At 58.2% G+C, this 17078-nt stretch overlaps 1 protein-coding gene across 3 annotated transcripts in view; it reads right to left on the bottom strand.

The window, feature by feature from the left end:
* Nucleotides 1–2977: 2977 nt before the first annotated feature.
* Nucleotides 2978–17078, bottom strand: part of PALD1 (phosphatase domain containing paladin 1) — a 72985-nt gene continuing 58884 nt past the window's right edge. For all 3 annotated transcript variants that reach the window (XM_007095726.3, XM_042960618.1, XM_042960619.1), the window contains 2 exons: nt 5352–5507; nt 2978–3475 (listed from right to left, as the gene is read on the bottom strand). In XM_007095726.3, coding sequence (XP_007095788.2) covers nt 3323–3475; nt 5352–5507 — 309 coding nt within the window. In that variant the 3' untranslated portion in view covers nt 2978–3322. The remainder of the gene's footprint in view (nt 3476–5351; nt 5508–17078) is intronic.

Genomic DNA, 17078 nt, shown 5'->3' with positions numbered 1-17078 from the left:
TCGGTTAAGCGTCGGACTCTCGACCTCAGCTCAGGTCATCACCTCACAGTTTGTGAGATTGAGCCCCACGTCGGGCTCTGTGCTGACAACACAAAGCCTGCTTGGGATTCACTCTCTTCCTGTCTCTCTGCCCCTCCCTCGCTCGTGCTCTTTCCTTCTCTCTCAAAAATACACATTAAAAAGAAAAAAAGGCAAACAGCCTTTTGTGAGGTAAAACCATCATAAAGATACGACAGTGCTGATTCTGCAGAAGCAGCTGGGGGTCCCCTACTGGACACGGCAGGGAAGACCTGTCAGCAACTTCTGGGCGGGCACTCCATTTTTCCAGTTCATCCTAAACTGGTTCTTGGGATGAGGAGGGAAACCAAAGGCCCTCTGGGGGCCCCTCTTGCACAGAATATGGCCCATTCCTAGTGTCTGGTCAAGGCCGGGAGGGTAAACAGGGTCAGGAGGAGCTCAGATCACTGGTGCCGTGGGGTCCTGGGATGAGGCGGCTTGACTCCAGGCATAGTATGCCCCCAGGCTCCACGACCTCGGTTGTTTCCTCATTCTAGAAGCTCTGTCAGAAGAGAGCGGTGGAAGTCCGGGCCCCAGGCTGAACTCTGACCTTGTACTCCACCTCAGAGCTCCTGTCTACCAGCACCCCGTGCCACACCCGTTCTCGCCATACCCAGTGCACATGACTCGTTCACTCTCTTCCCTGAAATGCCACAGGCTCCAGAAGGCGGGCTGTCCCTGTCCACACACCAATTCGTATCACCGCCCACAGCCCACTTTCAGGTATCTCCAAATTACACACCCACCCTTATGTATGGAAGCCCGCGTGTGCTCATCGGCCCCCACAGGTACACCCCCAAGCTAGGCAGGGTCCCACCTAAGGCCGTCTGGTCTGGGCACAGGGACAAACCGGTGTGGCAGGCCCCCGGAAGCCTTTGGGAAAGAACACAGTGCAAGGGTGCGGGAGCCAGGCCCTCAGGGGGCAGTGGGAGGACAGGGTACCCGGGGGGACACTCCCGTGAACACCATCCACTCCTGCGTATCCCCCCACCCAGACCCTCGTACCCCAGGCAAAGAAGCGCCCCTCCCACACCAAGCGCGTGCGCGCGCGCGCGCGCGCGCGCACACACACACACACACACACACACACACACACACACACTGGTGTGCATGTCTCCACACTCGCGTTCAGAAGCCACATGGGGCATCCTTGGACTCTGCTGTGCGGGGAGGTAACCCCAGGAGGCCTTCCCTCCCAGACTGGGAAGATCACCTACTCCAGCACATGGGGCTCTGGGTTCCATCCTGACCACCCCCCAGCTGACCTCAGAACTAGAACCCAGAGGTCTTTCATTCCCCTAACCCTGGGAGAGCGTGGGGAGAAAGCCTGGGGTCTGCTCTCTGCCTCTCTCCTCACTGCCTCTTCACACGCTAATCAATGCAATTGTGTCTGAGCATTTGGGCGCCTGAAGGGGCCAAGGAAAGCCTGCGGGGGTGAGAGGAGGGAGTAGAGGCTGAGGTCCACCCTCCATCATAACCCTTGAGATTCCATTTCGCTCCGTGTCTCTGAACACAACAGTCCTTCACATCTGAGTATGAATTAGCCTATTATGCTGCTGGACAGCCCTGGGCATCCTGAGTGAGACGGTAACGCATGAAGGACGTGAAGGAAGGAGAGGGATGTCAGGAAAAACTTACCTTCTCCAAGAATTGGGAGCACTAAGGGCTGGTGCTTTCAACTCACCTTGCCCACCCACCGCAGCTGTTACCACGTCTGTAACATCTGCCCCACACTACAGATATCAGCAGGCGGGGCACATTTCACATTTAGCCATTTTTTTAATGCTCAAAAGCTCTGTACAAAAAAAAAAAAAAAAAAGTCACAAATGAGTCCTCACAACACCCCTGTGAGGTAGGTAGGCAAGTATTATTCTCCCATTTTACAAACGGGGAAACTGAGGCAGAGAGGCGCAATGACCGGCCAGTGGTCCCAGCACAGCTGAAAGTCAGGGCCAACCGTGAAAACACAAAGGATCCCTCTCGGTTCAGCCCGAGCTCTGACCCCTCCTCTAGACCTTGTCTGCAAAGAAATCCAAACTCTCCAATATATGCAAAAATCAACAAACCCGACAGATCTGAAAAGGGAGGGAATGGACATACAGTAGTTTCGCAGATCTCAGCCAAGACGGCCCAGTTCCTTCCAATGCTAGGGAGATGGGAACAGAGACACATCCGCCTGTTTTTCCACAGAAGCGCACGCACCCGACCAGGGAGGGCCGCGTAGGCAGCCTTCAGGCCGGCCGGCCCCTGGGCTTCAGCGGAGAGCGGTCCGCAGAGGAAGAGCCAGACTCAACTCCACAGGGCCGCGCCCTCCCGCCCCTCCCAGCGGCCTTCCCACTGTCGGGACAGGGCTGCTCCCGAGGCCTCCTGCTCACCGGCCCCTTCTGTTCCCTCTGGAGGGAAGCTCGGGGGGGTCCTCAGCTCGGATGGCCTGCAACCCAGGTGAGCCCTCACACCCTCCTTAGCCCTCTTCACCATTCCCTCAGGGTCACCCAGCAGTCCTCGGGGCTCCTGCTGCAGCAGATGGGGACTGGAGCCATCTAGGCCGCCAGGGCAGGGAAGAAGTACAGAAGGACCCACTGCTGGGAGCTTGGCTTCCTCAGCCCTTCCCGCCCTGGCGCCCGGGAAACGGAGCAGGCCTCTTCCCGGGGCCGCATCCACCTTCTAGAAGCTCTTTCCTCCCGAGAGGACCCCTCCCTTCCAGCTCCTTGGAGACCCTCACAGTCCGGCCATCCCCAGGAGAGGGACAAGGGGAAGGAAGGAGAAGGGGCACGAGAGGCCAGGGAACCGGGTGAGGCTGCCATTGAAGTGACCAGTCCACCAGAGCCCTGTCCGCTCCCCGGGGAGCCGGGGGCCCCAGGGCAGTGCTCAGGCAGCAAAAGGGGAGAAGCCGAGCAGGAGGGCAGCAAGAGAAAGCAAGAGAAGGAACCGGACTCTGCACCTGAGGCTGTCAGGACCGCTCGGAAGCGGGAGAGGAAAGCGCATGCGTGCGAGTGGAGCGTGGCTTCGTTTGGTGGCTACTTGGGGACTGAGCTCCTTGGAAGCCATCTTCGGTCTGCAAGGCACACGCCGGGCCCGTGCGCCTGTGGTTTACAAGTATACCTGTGCACTAACTGTCCTATCAAAACCTCTTCTTAAAAAAGGGTCCCAACCCCACTCCAGTCTCTGCGGGAAGCTGGGGAATGGGTTCCTCAGGACGGCTCCCAGTGAGGAGCACCTGGAGCGCCCCTGTGGGAGGGGGCACACAGGGGCAGGGGAGCACCTCCTACAGGAAGTCTCCAGCAGCGGCGGGCTCAAGGCCGTGGCTCCGCTCCTGCCACCGGCAGCGCAGCCCGGAGAAGGGCTGGTCCTCCACGCTCTCCAGCTCGGGGAAGCCCAGCTGATTGAGGATCTCATAGACTCCGGCCTTTGATGCCACCTGGGAAAGACAGCAGAGATGGGGGCGGAGTTCCCAGGGAGATGGGTCACCCTGCCCCCCCTCCCCCTCCACCACATCACCACACCTTCCACCCTGCGCTCGGCTCAGCGACCCGAGCAAGTTTGTGTTTTGACCGCCAATGGCCGCTCTGAGTTTCAGTTCCCTTATAACGGGGACAACAGGCTCCACCTCCCAGGACCATGATGGAAGGCTACAGAGCACAGAGCACCCAGCAGATAAGAAGGAAATGGACAGCCGCACAGGAAGCCAAGTGCCCCTGTGCCTGTGCCGCCCTGATGTTCCCACTGAGATGCTCGGGGGCACAGAAGGCAGCGGGGAGACAGGAGCCAGCGACAGCCCTGTGGCTGTGTGTTCGGGCTGTGAACCAGGCAGCTCCACCGCAGGCCTCAGTGCAGGAGGGCGGGCTGGGGGCTCCCTGCCAGCAGCCCAGGGCCCGGCACTAGACTCAACCCACTCATCAACCAGCCCCCTTCTCTCTCCACCATCCTTGGAGATGGGGAGGATTCAGGCTCCACTCAGACCAACGGTCCCCAGGCAACCCTCCCCCCGCCACCCTCCACTCATCCCCACGATGGAGGGACTGAGGGCCCCAGAGGCTGGAGCCCACACTCCGGACTGGACCAGTTCTCTCCTTCCTTGATACGCCCCCAACATGAGCCACCTAGGTTCAGCTGGGGAGGGGATCAAGTTCCTGCCCAACCCCTGGTTCCCCCAATTTCTACTCTCCAAGCAGAGCCCAAGCAGAGGTGTCTGAAGTCCCCCACTACCTCCATCCATCCTACCCAGGGGTCCAAAGAGGAAGCCGAGCCCAGTCCTGCTCAGGAGGATGGCCCTGACGTGGACTTGGTGTGATCCACCCCCCCATCAGGGCTCCTGACTCAACACGCCATCTGCCCAAGGACCGCCCTGAAGGCTTGCCTTCAGCCCAACTACCCAGCACCCAGCAGCCACTGCCATGGTCCCTCTGCCTCTGTTCCCACAGCTCTGACCTCACCCGCGCTCCTACCTAAGCCCCCGTGCCCTTCCTATGCCCACCCTGGCGGGGTCACCAGCTCTCACTCTCCGCCCCGCCTGCCCCAGGGGAGCTTACTCCAGCCTCGAGTCCGGATTAGAACCGTCAGGACAGGCCGGCAAGGTCAGGAGAGACCGGCGTCCAGGAAGAGGGGTAATTACAGGCTGCTCTGCCCAGGGGGGCAGGAGGCCTCTCTCCTGACCTAGAGGTGCCAAGGCAGCAGCTCTGCCCCCAAAACCAGCCAAGCCAGAGGAAGAACTAGAAGAACCGGGAGGCCAAGCAGAGAGAGGGACGGCGGAGACGAGAGAGGGCAGTGTCTCAGGCCAGACACGGTGGGCTTTGCAGCGAACCGACTGGCCCTAGTGCTGACCGTGAACGCGGTACTTACTCTGTGCTCAGTCTCCTCCTCCGTACAATGGGAGAGTAAGAGTGGCCACGTAAGGCAGCCCCGCTTACCCAGGGCCCAGAAGGTGGCACCGGGTATGTCTCACGGACTCCCCCCACCCACAACATCCTGAGGTGGCACAGACAATAACAAGATGCATCTTACTGCTGAGGACTGCTGGTTAGAGGGCTCAGCTTGTCCGAGGTCACAGCTGGAAGGTGGCAGGGGCCACGCCACCATCTTGCCCCTCGCAGGGCACAGGTGAGGGGCGAACGCAACAATGGGCATGGAGCACCGGGGAATGTCAGCCTCGGGGACGCACCGAGGGCCCCCACACGCCTGCTCGCCCTCCTCCTCCTCCTCCTCTGGCACTCACTCATCCAGCTTTTCCCGACTGCCCGCCGAGTACGGGTGCCTGAGGGGTGGCCTCAGCCCCACGCCCACCCCCCGCGTCTCACCTCCCGCATCCAGGCGCTGAAGGGCCTCTGCCAGGAGTCGGCCTTCTCCAGGTGGAGGTAGGCGTTGAGGAGCACCAGGTAAACGTAGCGCTCCAGGTACTGTAGGCTCCGAAGCTGCAGCCTCCGGGCCTCCGGCTCCGATTTGGCCGCTTTGGCCTGGAAGACGGCACGGGGTGGGAGTCAGACACACCACACGCTCACACCCCGGCTGCCCTCGGCACCAGCACCAGGACAGGAGGAAGGGATTCAGACAGCAAGGCCAAGGGCACGGCCCCGGTTACAGGAGAGGCCAACAGATGGCAAGGCTAAGCCGTCAGGGCTCCGACTGCGGATGCAGCACGGCCTCACCCACCCCCCCACACCTCCACACCCCCGTGGCCCAGGCTCCGTGGCCTCCAGCTGCTCACGGGCAGGTGAGTGTATCGCTGTCTGGGAGGGGGACCCCCCTCTTGGCCTCTGACCCCAACCGGTCCCTCGCTGACTTCCTCGCCCATTCCTCAAGTGGCTCAGGATCAGGGGCAGAAGGGAGTCACTATAGCCCTCGGCCCTGGCCCGACCCTCCGGCAAGGCTGGGACAGATCCCAGAAAGGCCACCAGGGCCGGGGATCAACAAGAGATCCGGTGGCTGAGGGAAGAAAGAGCTGTGTGTGCACTGGGTGGAGGGACACCAGTCTGTTTAACGAGCCACCTTGGGCAGCTTCTAGGAGAACAGCACCAGGTGACATGCTGGGGAGAGAAAGGACAGCCACGTGGTTAAAGATAGGCTTCCCAGAGAGCGTGGGATTTGGCTGGGCTGTGTGGGTGGAGAGAGCGAGCAGCCTGTGGGGCGGTGCAGAGGTGAGGCCGGTGCCCGGCAGGTGGGGACTGGAAGGGGCTGGCCTGGCTGGAACGAGGGTGTGAGGGGACAGGAAGGGGAGCTGGACTGGCAGCCAAGTGTGGAAGCCTACCCTCTACTCCAGCCCAGTTCCCACCCTGGCATGCAGATGCCTGGGGCCCCAGCCCAGACCGATCAGATGGGAGCCTGCGGGCCTACACATCAGGGTTCCAAGAAGCTCCCCGGGTGATTCTCTGTGGCCAGGGTATAGCACCATGGCTTTAGCATGGGGGGAGCCGCTGAAGGTTTGGGGGTAGGAGTGACCTATTAACAGAAGACTCACAGGAGGCTAATGCTTAGGAGGAAGGGGACTTAAATGGGGTCCTCTTGAGGCTTTCTTGGCATGGGCATCGGTGGGCACCCCAAGACATACAGAGTCAGCTCCCCCGCTGGACAGTGTCCCTGCCACCAAGTCTGAGTTGTTCCTCTGACCTGCCACAGACACGCAGCCCAGCCTGGAGGCTGAGCCCCGGAGAGGGAACACGACATCTCATCTCACCCCCGCCCCTTCTCACCCCACACCCTCCAGGGCCCAGAGCAGCTCTCTGTGCTCCAGGAAGAAGATGTAGTTCAGAGGCTGCTCCCTCAGGTGCCAGAAACATCTGCGGGAGGGGGCACAGCCAGTCCAGGGCCTCCGGGAACCAGGAAGGGCGGCCTCCCAACAGCCGGGCCATGGCTGAAAGCCTTCTCACGGGGACACAGCTCAGCCCAGTGTGTCTCCTCCGGGCCGCTGCAGGAAGGCCCCAGACATGACATGACCTACAGCCCCAAGAACCAGGAGCTGGAGGGGGACCGTTTGCAGGACCTGAGCTCCCCTACCCCCCATTTCTGCCTCAGGTAACAGCCTTCCCTGGATGGAGCGAGTGGTTACGGAAACTTGCACAGCCAGCCCACCCACACCATCCAGAGGGAGCTCTGGGTCTCCAGGGATGGGGCAGGAGTGGAGGGTGGGCACTGGATGGGGCCCCAGAGCAGGGAGGGCCCACGACCACTGCTCTGACTCCCTGGGAGACATGATGGGGCTCTGGTCCCAGTTCTGCCATTTCACCTGTCAGCCCCCATGATTCTGGAGGTGGGATAGCTCCAGCACGTAAGGTGCCCCTGTAAACCATGAAGAGCCAAGGTCATCTGTGGAGCAGGAGAGAGCACTACAACAGGAAGAGGAAGCGTGCGTAGGCCCTGCCTGCAGTGACACTCACAGTCTGGGTGGGGGGCAGAGGACACCTGCAGAGTACCCAGAGCAACCGGGTCAGGGGACCAAGGCAGGGCAGGGGGCTGGACCAGGACGGGCATCAAAAAAGGTGCCCGGGTGGCTCAGTCGGTTAGGGTCCAACTTTAGCTCAGGTCATTATCTCAGTTTATAAGTTTGAGCCTCGCATCAGGCTCACTGCTGACATCTCAGAGTCTGGAGCCTGCTTCAGATCGTCTGTCCCACTCTCTCTCTCCACCCCTCCCCCACTCACTCTGTCCCTCTCAAAATAAATAAATACACTTAAAAAAAAAAAAGGTGGTGATATTAGAGGTGGGTTAGGAAAAAGCAGGGCAGGAAGGTGCCCTGAGAGGGGGAGGAAAGGGGTCAGAGAGTGAGGTGTGTCCAAGGGAGACTGACAGGGGAGGGGGCAACAGGGGAGGCTGGGGCCCAGAATAGGGTGTGGAAGCCACTCTAGGCCCTGATCCTATGGACAAAGGGGCCACTGAAGGCTTCTGGCGGATGTGAGGGTGGAAATGGCCCCATGGCTGCTGCAGGAAGATGAATGGAGCAGAGAAAGACAGGTGCCTTGTTTTAAGGACCAACCAACCAGGGGCTCAAAAAAGTGCAGTTTTGCTTAGCAATTAGGAAGTGGAGGGGCCCCTGGATGGCTCAGTCGGTTAAGAGTCCGACTTCAGCTCAAGTCTGATCTCACCATTCATGAGTTCGAGCCCCACGTCGGGCTCTGTGCTGACAGCTCGGAGCCTGGAGCCTGCTTCGGATCCTGTGTCTCCCTCTCTCTCTGCCCCTCCCCCACCCGTGCTCTGTGTCTCTCTTTCAAAAATAAACATTAAAAAAAAAAAAAAGAGAAATTAGGAAGTGGACAAAAAATTAAAAGAAGTTTCTACCTAGATACAAAGTATGGCCAATACACCACCATCTGCCGACCCCTAAGTGGTTACTCCGGGCACTCATCACCCCATCCCTTCCCAATCTCCATCCCTGGAGCCTACTCGACATTTTCTTAGAAAGGAGAGGAAGTCACCCCCAGATCCACCAGGCAAGAACCATTTTAAACTACTTTCAGCTAGAGAGCTCCAACGACACATCCTACAGGCATGAGAAGCCCTCAGCTCTGGGTTGGCCCACGGGTTGGCCCACGGGTTGGCCCACGGGTTGGCCCACGGCTCTGGCCCGGGACAGAGCATGTCGCAGCCACACAAGCCCTATCCTCTCCAAGCCCCCCGCTCCCATGGGGACAGAGGCCTGCTGCTCCCAGAGACACCAGAGGGGACAGAGTCTGAGGAATATTCAGGGTGGAGAGGTTGAGTGTCCTTCTGAGCCCTACTGGTAAGTAGGGTAGAATTATCTCTAAATTCGGACCACAAGTAAAGGTGACACTGACACCCCGCCCCCCCCCACAAGGTGCCATGGGCTATTCCTGCATGATCGCAGGCTATGATTTGGGACAATGACCCATCTTCCCATCAAGGCCCTGGTTTCCTTAAAATCACCCCATGTTGGCACCGTCTGGGGAGGAGGATAGGCCAGCCACCTCCTGTCGATAAAAATAGTGGCGCCATTTTTAAATGGCCCGGCCGGCCAGGCTGTCATTAGCTGTGGTGGAGCTGGACAAGGCTTCCTCATCCACTGGGCCTGAGCCCTAAAATAGAAGAGGCCTCGGAAAGGTGGCCGGGGTGCTGGGCATTTCAGCTCTCTCCAGCCTGAGGTCGGCCAGCCTCAGCGTGGGCCCAGCGTGGCAGGCAGTGGTTCTCCTGAAGCTCTGCTCTTTGCTGGGCCACATGGAAGAGGCCCACGGAGGCCGGGCTGATGTGCCTCCCCAGGTGTGTCTGGGGCCGACTGCACACCACATGCCAGGCTGAGCACATCACACCCAGAACTCACTGTTAGATCCTAACTTGCCCTCCTAGCAACCCCGTGAAGGAAGAGGGACGTCCCATTTTGCGGATGAGGCCGGGCCAGGCTAAGTAACTGCCCGACGCCAGAGTTCCCGTCTGGGACAGGAATTGCAAACGCCCAGCTCAGCTCTCTGACCACCCTGGGCCCTTTTGCCACAGTCGAGCTCAACCACACCCTGTCTCACTCTTGCCTCTCTACCTTTACCCCCCGGCCTTGCTCCTGCCTGGAAAGCCCTTCTCCTCCACCAGGCCTGGCCCTGCTCCACTCGTCCCTTCAGGCCCTGGCCGAGCCCTGGCTCTCCTGAAGCCTGCTCTGAGTGCTCCAGCCCCTTCTCGGCCTCCTCTGCTCCCCAAGGAATGATCGGTCTGGAAGACGAGCCTGGGGGCAGGCACCGGACTCTAAGCAGGCTCCCACCTTCCCTCCTCCCCACCACCCTGAATGTCAGTGTCAGGGCTCAGACTAGGCGCGAAGCAGGCACGGGGTTGGTGGGTGAGCACACTTCCAGTGCCATCTGGAATCGGGATTCCAGGCAGGACACTGGGGACCCCACATGTGCACCTCCACCCTCGGGAATCCGGACTCTGCCATGCTACCCCTGCTTGTGGGCTCCAGGGGGATATCGGTCTGGCTTCTCAAACTCACAGAGCATGTCCCAGGCGAACCTCCTGAGGTCTCCCCAAATCTGCCCGCCCGTGTGTCTACCCGTCTTAATGCTCATCCTTCCTGCTGCTCAGCCCAAAGCCTGGCATTTCTCCCTACCTTCGCCCTTTCTCGGCCCTACATCCAGCTAGTCAGGGCATCTCATTGACTCCACTTCAAACACTCCCAGATGAAGCTCACCTCTTACCACCTCAAGTCAAGCACCTGTCTGGCCTCCCTGGCCACCCTCCCTCCCACTTCTGAGACCTATTCTCAACACAGTGCCAGAGTGATCCCGCTAGAATCTTAAGTCGGCTCCTCTGCTCAACCCACTGCACAGGCCCCCACTGGCACTCAGTGGAGAAACCAACGTCTGTGTGATCGTCCCTGTGATCCCAGACCAGGCCCCATCCAGCCTTCCCCCTGCCCACGTAGCCGCTGACCTCCTCTCCTGCCCCTCCCTCCTCCTCCTCCTTGCCCCTCAAACACACCAGGAAGCCCCCACCTCAGGGCCTTTGCACTTGCCATATCCCTCTGTCTGGATGTCAACATGGCTCTCCCATTTACCCCCTCCGATCTTTGTGCAAATGCCACCTTTCTCATCAAGCCCTTTCCTAACCCAGATCGGATGTTAAAACTGCAACCCCCTACGCCCACAGACATATCGCTACCCGACACAACGTGACTTTGACTCATATGCTGTTCCTCACGTGTCTCCCTCAGAGAGCGTGGGTCCCCCGAGGGTAGGAGCGTCCCCGTTCTGAGGTATGCCCAGGACTAGCACAGTGCCTGGCACTTGGAAGGTATGCGGTAAACGTCTGCCAAGTCAGTGACTAACGGGTCTATCTTCCATTTTTATTAAGCCCTAAATCACAGACTGCCTGGGGTTACCTAGATCAACCCCTCTGCTTTCCGGAAGGGGAGATCAAGGTCAAAGAGGTGAACTGACATGCCAGGGTCACCTGGAGAGCTGGGCACAGCATAGGCTGCCGGGCAAACGAAGCCCAAAAAGAGAAACAAGGGGAACAAGTGGGGCCAGGCTCAGGGCCTGAGTCAATCCGGACCAGACAACACCCCTGTTACTGGAGTATCCCTGCTGCCGTTTCCCCGACCCACTCACTTGGAACGAGCATGGCCCCGTGGCCTCTGCTGTCCAGGTGAAGCAGGGTTCTAGGCTGGGCAGGGAACAGACAGCCCTCAAAGTTGGTTCGTCTCCGCAGGGCAAGGTCCCAGAGCTCCGACCCCATCATTCTCAAAGTTCGACACACCGCCCACTCCTTGTCGGACATTGGCCCTCAAGCAATCGGTGCCAGCTGCTTCCAGGGGCTTTCTACGAGTCCCTGCAAACTGTCCTCAGGCCTGTCCTGGGGCGTCAAGCACGCGGAAGCTTTCTGTAACTCCCGAGAAGGGAGAGAACGGCCCTCGGCCCGTAGACAAGGAACCGGTTTTCCAAAGAACACCTCCTATTCGGTACTTTCAGAGCAGGAAGGGACTAAACCTGGCACCATGGGCTTCTCTATGTGTCATTCACTCACCAAAGGTTGTTCACCCCTAGCCGGGCTCTGCACTTCAGTGCCAAGCATGGTCCCCGCCCTCAGGAGCCCACTGCCCTGCACATAACCTAGTGGGCTGGCCAGGTGTCCCAGCCCCGCTGCCCACCACCCCCTGCACACCTGCTCCCACCTCACCTAGTACCCTGGCTGGTGCTCACCACCACCCTTCAAGGCAGGTAGGGGAAGCAATAGTGACCCCAGGTGACAGATGGCACAGGAGAGGCCCGGGCAGGCCAAAGCAATGTGGCAAAGGTCATGCAGGGAGCTGCTGGCAGAGCCCAGGCTAGAACTCAGGGCTTCCGACCCACACCCAGGGCTCCTCAGGTCGCTAGAGAAGACTGCCCTCTCCTGGCAGACCGGCAGTGTGGACAAAGAACGAGAAGGCATAAGGAAGGCAGGGCCGAGTTTTCCTGTTTCATCGTACAAGGACTTACTCAACCTCCCGCCCATCTATCTGCTCACTAGACTGGCGTCTCCAGAGCCCGAGGTGGGCCAGGCAGGGCCTGCGGTCAGAGTTTCAGAGCCGAGACCCTGCACGGCAGAAGAGAGACAAGCAGCAGAAAGAGGCGGCCCCAGTGACAACCACGACCCTACCAACGACAGCCGTGCACACGGAGGCAGCGTCTCGTGCACGCGGAGTGGGCGCGGCCGAGGCGTGCACCCCTCCCAAACCACTGCGAGTTCCAAGCCTCGGGTGCGCACTTAGAAACAAGCCTGGCACACGGCTCCGGCTCCGTGGATGCCTGCTGCTGCATAAACCAGGAAACGCCCCTGCAGGGTGCAAATTTTTCCAGCTCAGCCACACGGCGAAGAGGAAGGGAAAGCGAGAGAGGTCTCAGCTACTGAGAACGCGTGCCCTACACACGTGCACGCGTGTGCACACGCACGCGGCACACACACACACACCCCCTCTCCCCGTTCTGGCAGCCACTGGATGACCCACTGGCTCAATTTTGGGCTGAGTGTGAAAGAGCCTTAGGAAGCAACCCTTTCCCTCCATCGTATTTTACGTGACAGCACACGGCATTCCAGCGTGGCTCTGATCGCATGGCCCTGGCCCCGGAGACACATTACCTACTGGAATGAGGTCTCCAGGGAACAGCTTTGGCCAAGCCAGAGTCTTGGAGAGACTGAGAGAGACCCCACCTGGGGCTCAGAGCCAAAACTGTCTCACTCTATATTTTTCATAAGATAATAACCTTCAACTTTGGGGACACTGAGCTCAATCCCTGACCTCGTGGCAACTCTGCACCAACCCGGGCCGGTGCATGCAGTAGGGCCTGGGGACGTCCTTGCCGACCCCTCCTTTCTCCACCACAATAAAACTGCCTCCTGGGTCATGGTCATCCAGAAGGAAAGGAACACAGGCAGAGGAGTTGGGAGATAGGTTCTGGTCCTGCCTCAAGCTGGTCACAGTGTCATTAGGCCTCAGTGCCTTCCTCGGTAAAATTGGCCTCGTAAATCCCACTGTCATCTCCTTACCAGCGGCTCTGAGGACCAAAGGAGACAAAAAAGTAAGTTCTGAGAAAACTCGAAAAGCACTGCTCAAAGTTAAAGCACTACAGTCTTTATAAAATAAATCTCAACTTGAGACCAAAGGACATTTTCTTTCTCTTTGTGGGGCTTTTATCTCAGCTTTTCTTCAAACTCTTTCTGAAGGGACAGAAGGGAGACACATTAGACTGTGTTAAATACAGAACACTAAGAATTAACGTCACCAGCCAAGGCTAAGGAAAAGGCCCCCTGGCATTAATGATTCTAGCAGGACTTCCTCCAGGAGCCCTGACCTTGGTTTCTGTCACAAATATTTTCCCTTTCCAGGCCCAGCAGGAAACAACTAATTCACCAGATGCTGTCACCACTGTGGGCTGGTGGCCATCTTGGATTCTCTCAGCCTGGGGCCCAGCCTTCTCACCTCTATCGAAACCTCAAGGAGTGGCTTAGTTCAAAGAGTTTTCTCTTTTTTTCCTTTGACGTGGTTTTCTAAATGCCCTGAGCATTCTGGCCCCCTCACACGCATAGGACTGATCAGGCCCTGACCCACTGTCACTGACGCTCTAGAGAATGGGGGGAGGCATCACTGAGCTGCAACCCACAGAGGCCAGGCAGCCCGAGTCGGGCCCAGGCAGAGAGGGCGGCCCAGACTGTTAGTACACCAGGGAAGGCCTGTCTCCATGGAAAATGTGTATGCAGCTTTGGTCCCACCCCCCCACCCCACTCCTATACCTGTGACCCGAGGCTGGGATATGCTCCTACCCTCCGGCCTTCTGAGGCTGGGAATACAAGGGCAAGTTTCTAGTTGTTCTTTTCCCCCACAGCAGGGCTTGAGGTGGGAGGGAGGTGTGACTGCCTCCAACTTGGGAAGCCGTGTGGCACCCGGAGTGGACGTGACCTGAGAGTCGGTCTGGGGCCTCTCTCTCCTCCTGCCACCCACCAGCTGTGGGTTCTTGGGCAAGCCCAGTGCCTCCCTTCCTCAGATACAAAATAGAGGCACTGTTACGGTCTGCCCTTCATCAGGCACAGGTACAGAGTAAGGACTGAGCCAGGAGTACCCCCGCTGCTGGGGGCGCCTCCCACGCAGGTTCCCAGTGGGGACACATGGGGGCTGGGTCCCCTGGCCTCCAGCACTGGCCTCTAACAACTCCCAGCCTCCCCCCAGGAGCCCCTCCATCTTTCTTCTCCCGGCCCACCCAGGTCACCCAGACCCTCATCACCGACTGCGGGTCTATCCGACTCTGGAGGGACCTTAGGGCTCACCAACCCCAACAGCCTTCCCCTTGGCTTTAGAGAAGCTCCTCCCAAACCTCCTTTGAACAGGAGCAAATCAAGTGAAAACCCAAGCTCAGGGCCTGCCTTCCTGCCTCCCCTGCACCCCGGCCAAGTATCTTTCCGTAAGTACTGCAGTTAATTCGTGGAGAGGGAACGAGAGAGCCAGCATATCACTATTTTGCAAACCCTCAATGAAGTAAAGAGCGCAGGGGACGAGCAGCTACAGCTGCCAGGTCACAGAAGAGATCACGGGGCCTTCTGAGCCCACGTGGCGGCACACAGCACCCCTGTGACTCTGCTGGCCGAAACCAAGCCAAATCTGATCGAGCCTCTGGCTCTACCCGGGGACAGGGAGCACAGGAGCTGCGACATGACATGGCCCAGCTAAACCTGGGGGTGCAACGAGCAGGGTCCAGACTGGGGGATGCCCGGTGAGCAAGCCTGTTACCTCAGTAGACACACTTCAGGGGAAGAAGAGCAGGCAGAGTGGTTCTAGATTCCACGGGCCACATCGGCCACATGTGAGCTGGGGCACTTGTATGGATCCTGATCCAAGGCCAACAGACTCTGTGGGACCAGGTGAAAACATCTAAACGCTCACCAGGTATTAGATTGTAAGAAACTACTGTCATTTTAAGTATGATAACGACCTTTTTTTAAAAGACCCCACCCCACTGGGGCGCCTGGGTGGCTCAGTCAGTTGAGCGTCTGACTTCGGCTCAGGTCATGATCTCACAGTTCGTGAGTTCGAGCCCCGCGTCGGGCTCTGTGCTGACAGCTCGGGGCCTGGAGCCTGCTTCGGATTCTGTGTCTCCCTCTCTGTTCCTCCCCTGCTCACACTCTGTCTCTCTCTCTCTCTCAAAAATAAATAAAGATTAAAAAAAATAGAAAAAAAATCAAAGATCCCTCCCCCCCTTAAGGTACCTGGCAGAGGAAGTAACAGGAGGTCTGGGACTTGTTTCAAAATAATCTGGGGGGGTGGGGCAGGGAGAGGGCTGGGGGGGGGGAACCTTAGGTGAACTAAGACTAGCCCTGATGGGTAATTCCTGAAGCTGGGAGGTGGGCACTCAAGGGTTCATGAAATCACTCTCCCAGTTTTGAAATTTTCTGTTTGAAATTCTCCAAAATAATTAAAAGAAAAATAAGGTCTGACCTTCCAACTCTGTCACCAATCTTACTTACTTCTAAGCATCAGCCTACAGAAATTATCTAATTATCTGCACCGATTAAAGAGCAACACGCACTACAACATTCAATGTGGCATCACCCACCCAGAGCACAACGGGGGGCGATGTGACAGTCTACCTCTACGGGGACGGCAGGTGACACTGGGTGCTTCCACTCTACAGACTCTGTGAACATGAAATATGATGATGATGTAAGACTCTTCAGCAAACAAGATAAAGTGTCCATGAGCTGAAACTATGGTCTAACATTGTCTTTATAATAACAAGCTACAAACAGCCCTCCTGCCTGCTGTGTTTATTTTTAAAAATTTTTTTTTAATGTTTTTATTTATTTTTGAGACAGAGAGAGACAGAGCATGAGCAGGGGAGGGGCAGAGACAGGGGAGACAGAATCTGAAGCAGGCTCCAGGCTCTGAGCTGTCAGCACAGAGCCTGTCGCGGGGCTCGAACTCACGGAGTGTGAGATCATGACCTGCGCTGAAGTCGGACATTCAACCGACTGAGCCACCCAGGCGCCCCAGTGCCTGCTGTGTTTAAATAAGCAGCCAGGTACTTGGGGCGCCTGGGTGGCTGAGCGCCTGGGTGGCTCAGTCGGTTAAGTGTCTGACTTCGGCTCAGGTCATGATCTCACGGTTCGTGGCCCTTGTCTGGCTGTGTGCTGACGGATCAGAGCCTGGAACCCGCTTCGGATTCTGTGTCTCCCTCTCTCTCTACCCCTCCCCCGCTCATTCTCTCTCTCTCTCTCTCTCTCTCTCTCTCTCTCTCTCTCTCTCTCAAAAATAAATAAACACTAAAAATAAATTTAAATAAACAGCCAGGTACCAAGGGTGAGATGCACCTGTCCATTTCTAGAGGAGTCAGTCCACGGGAGGGAAAGGGTAGAGGAAGCAGCTGCCTTTCTGGAGCCTCAAGTAGTGAGGCCTGCAGCCCACCAGGGACAACAGGGACCGAGACCCTCAGGTGAAGGGTGACGTGGTCAGGGGAGGGGCTTGGGGCTAGGAGTGAGAATCTTTGTGTCTTATCCCCGCTCTGCTACCAACTCACAGGGGACCCTAGACAACCCACTCTCTAGCTCATCTGCAAACAGAGGAGACGGACGCTCTGTAAGTCCTTTAGCACTAAAATCTGAGGGTCTCTATGGGGACTTGGAAGCTCCAGGAACATCACAGGATGCTCCGGCCCTGCAGGGGTCCTCAGAGCCCCCCCATTAGCTGAACGCTTCCTGTGCCCAGCCAAGCCCTGCCAGGAAACAGTACTGACGCAGCCTGGCAGGTGGGGACGCAGGCGGTCAGAGAGGCTGTCGGAACCCAGGCCCCTCCCATTCCCACATCCACATTCCTTCTGCCAGTCAGCCCAGAACAATCTAACCCACTTCCTTAATGAACTCCATTCCAGAGTCCACATGCGCACACACGCGCACACACGCATGCACTGAGCGGGCCAGAGGCCCCTTCTAATCTGGAGGCAGGAGCAGCTCAGGCCAGCCTGACCTCAGGCAGGACGCGTGCTCTGGGTCCGGCCAGATCAAGCGCAGGGTGACCTTGAAGGAGGTGTTCTGCCTTTCTGACTAAAGGACATAGAGGCCCGGTTGCCAAA

The sequence above is a fragment of the Panthera tigris genome, chromosome D2, assembly GCF_018350195.1.
Source record: "Panthera tigris isolate Pti1 chromosome D2, P.tigris_Pti1_mat1.1, whole genome shotgun sequence".
NCBI classification, from domain to species: domain Eukaryota; kingdom Metazoa; phylum Chordata; class Mammalia; order Carnivora; family Felidae; genus Panthera; species Panthera tigris.
The sequence above is the reverse complement of the archived record's forward strand: the minus strand, read 5'-3'. Positions and strand labels throughout refer to the sequence as shown.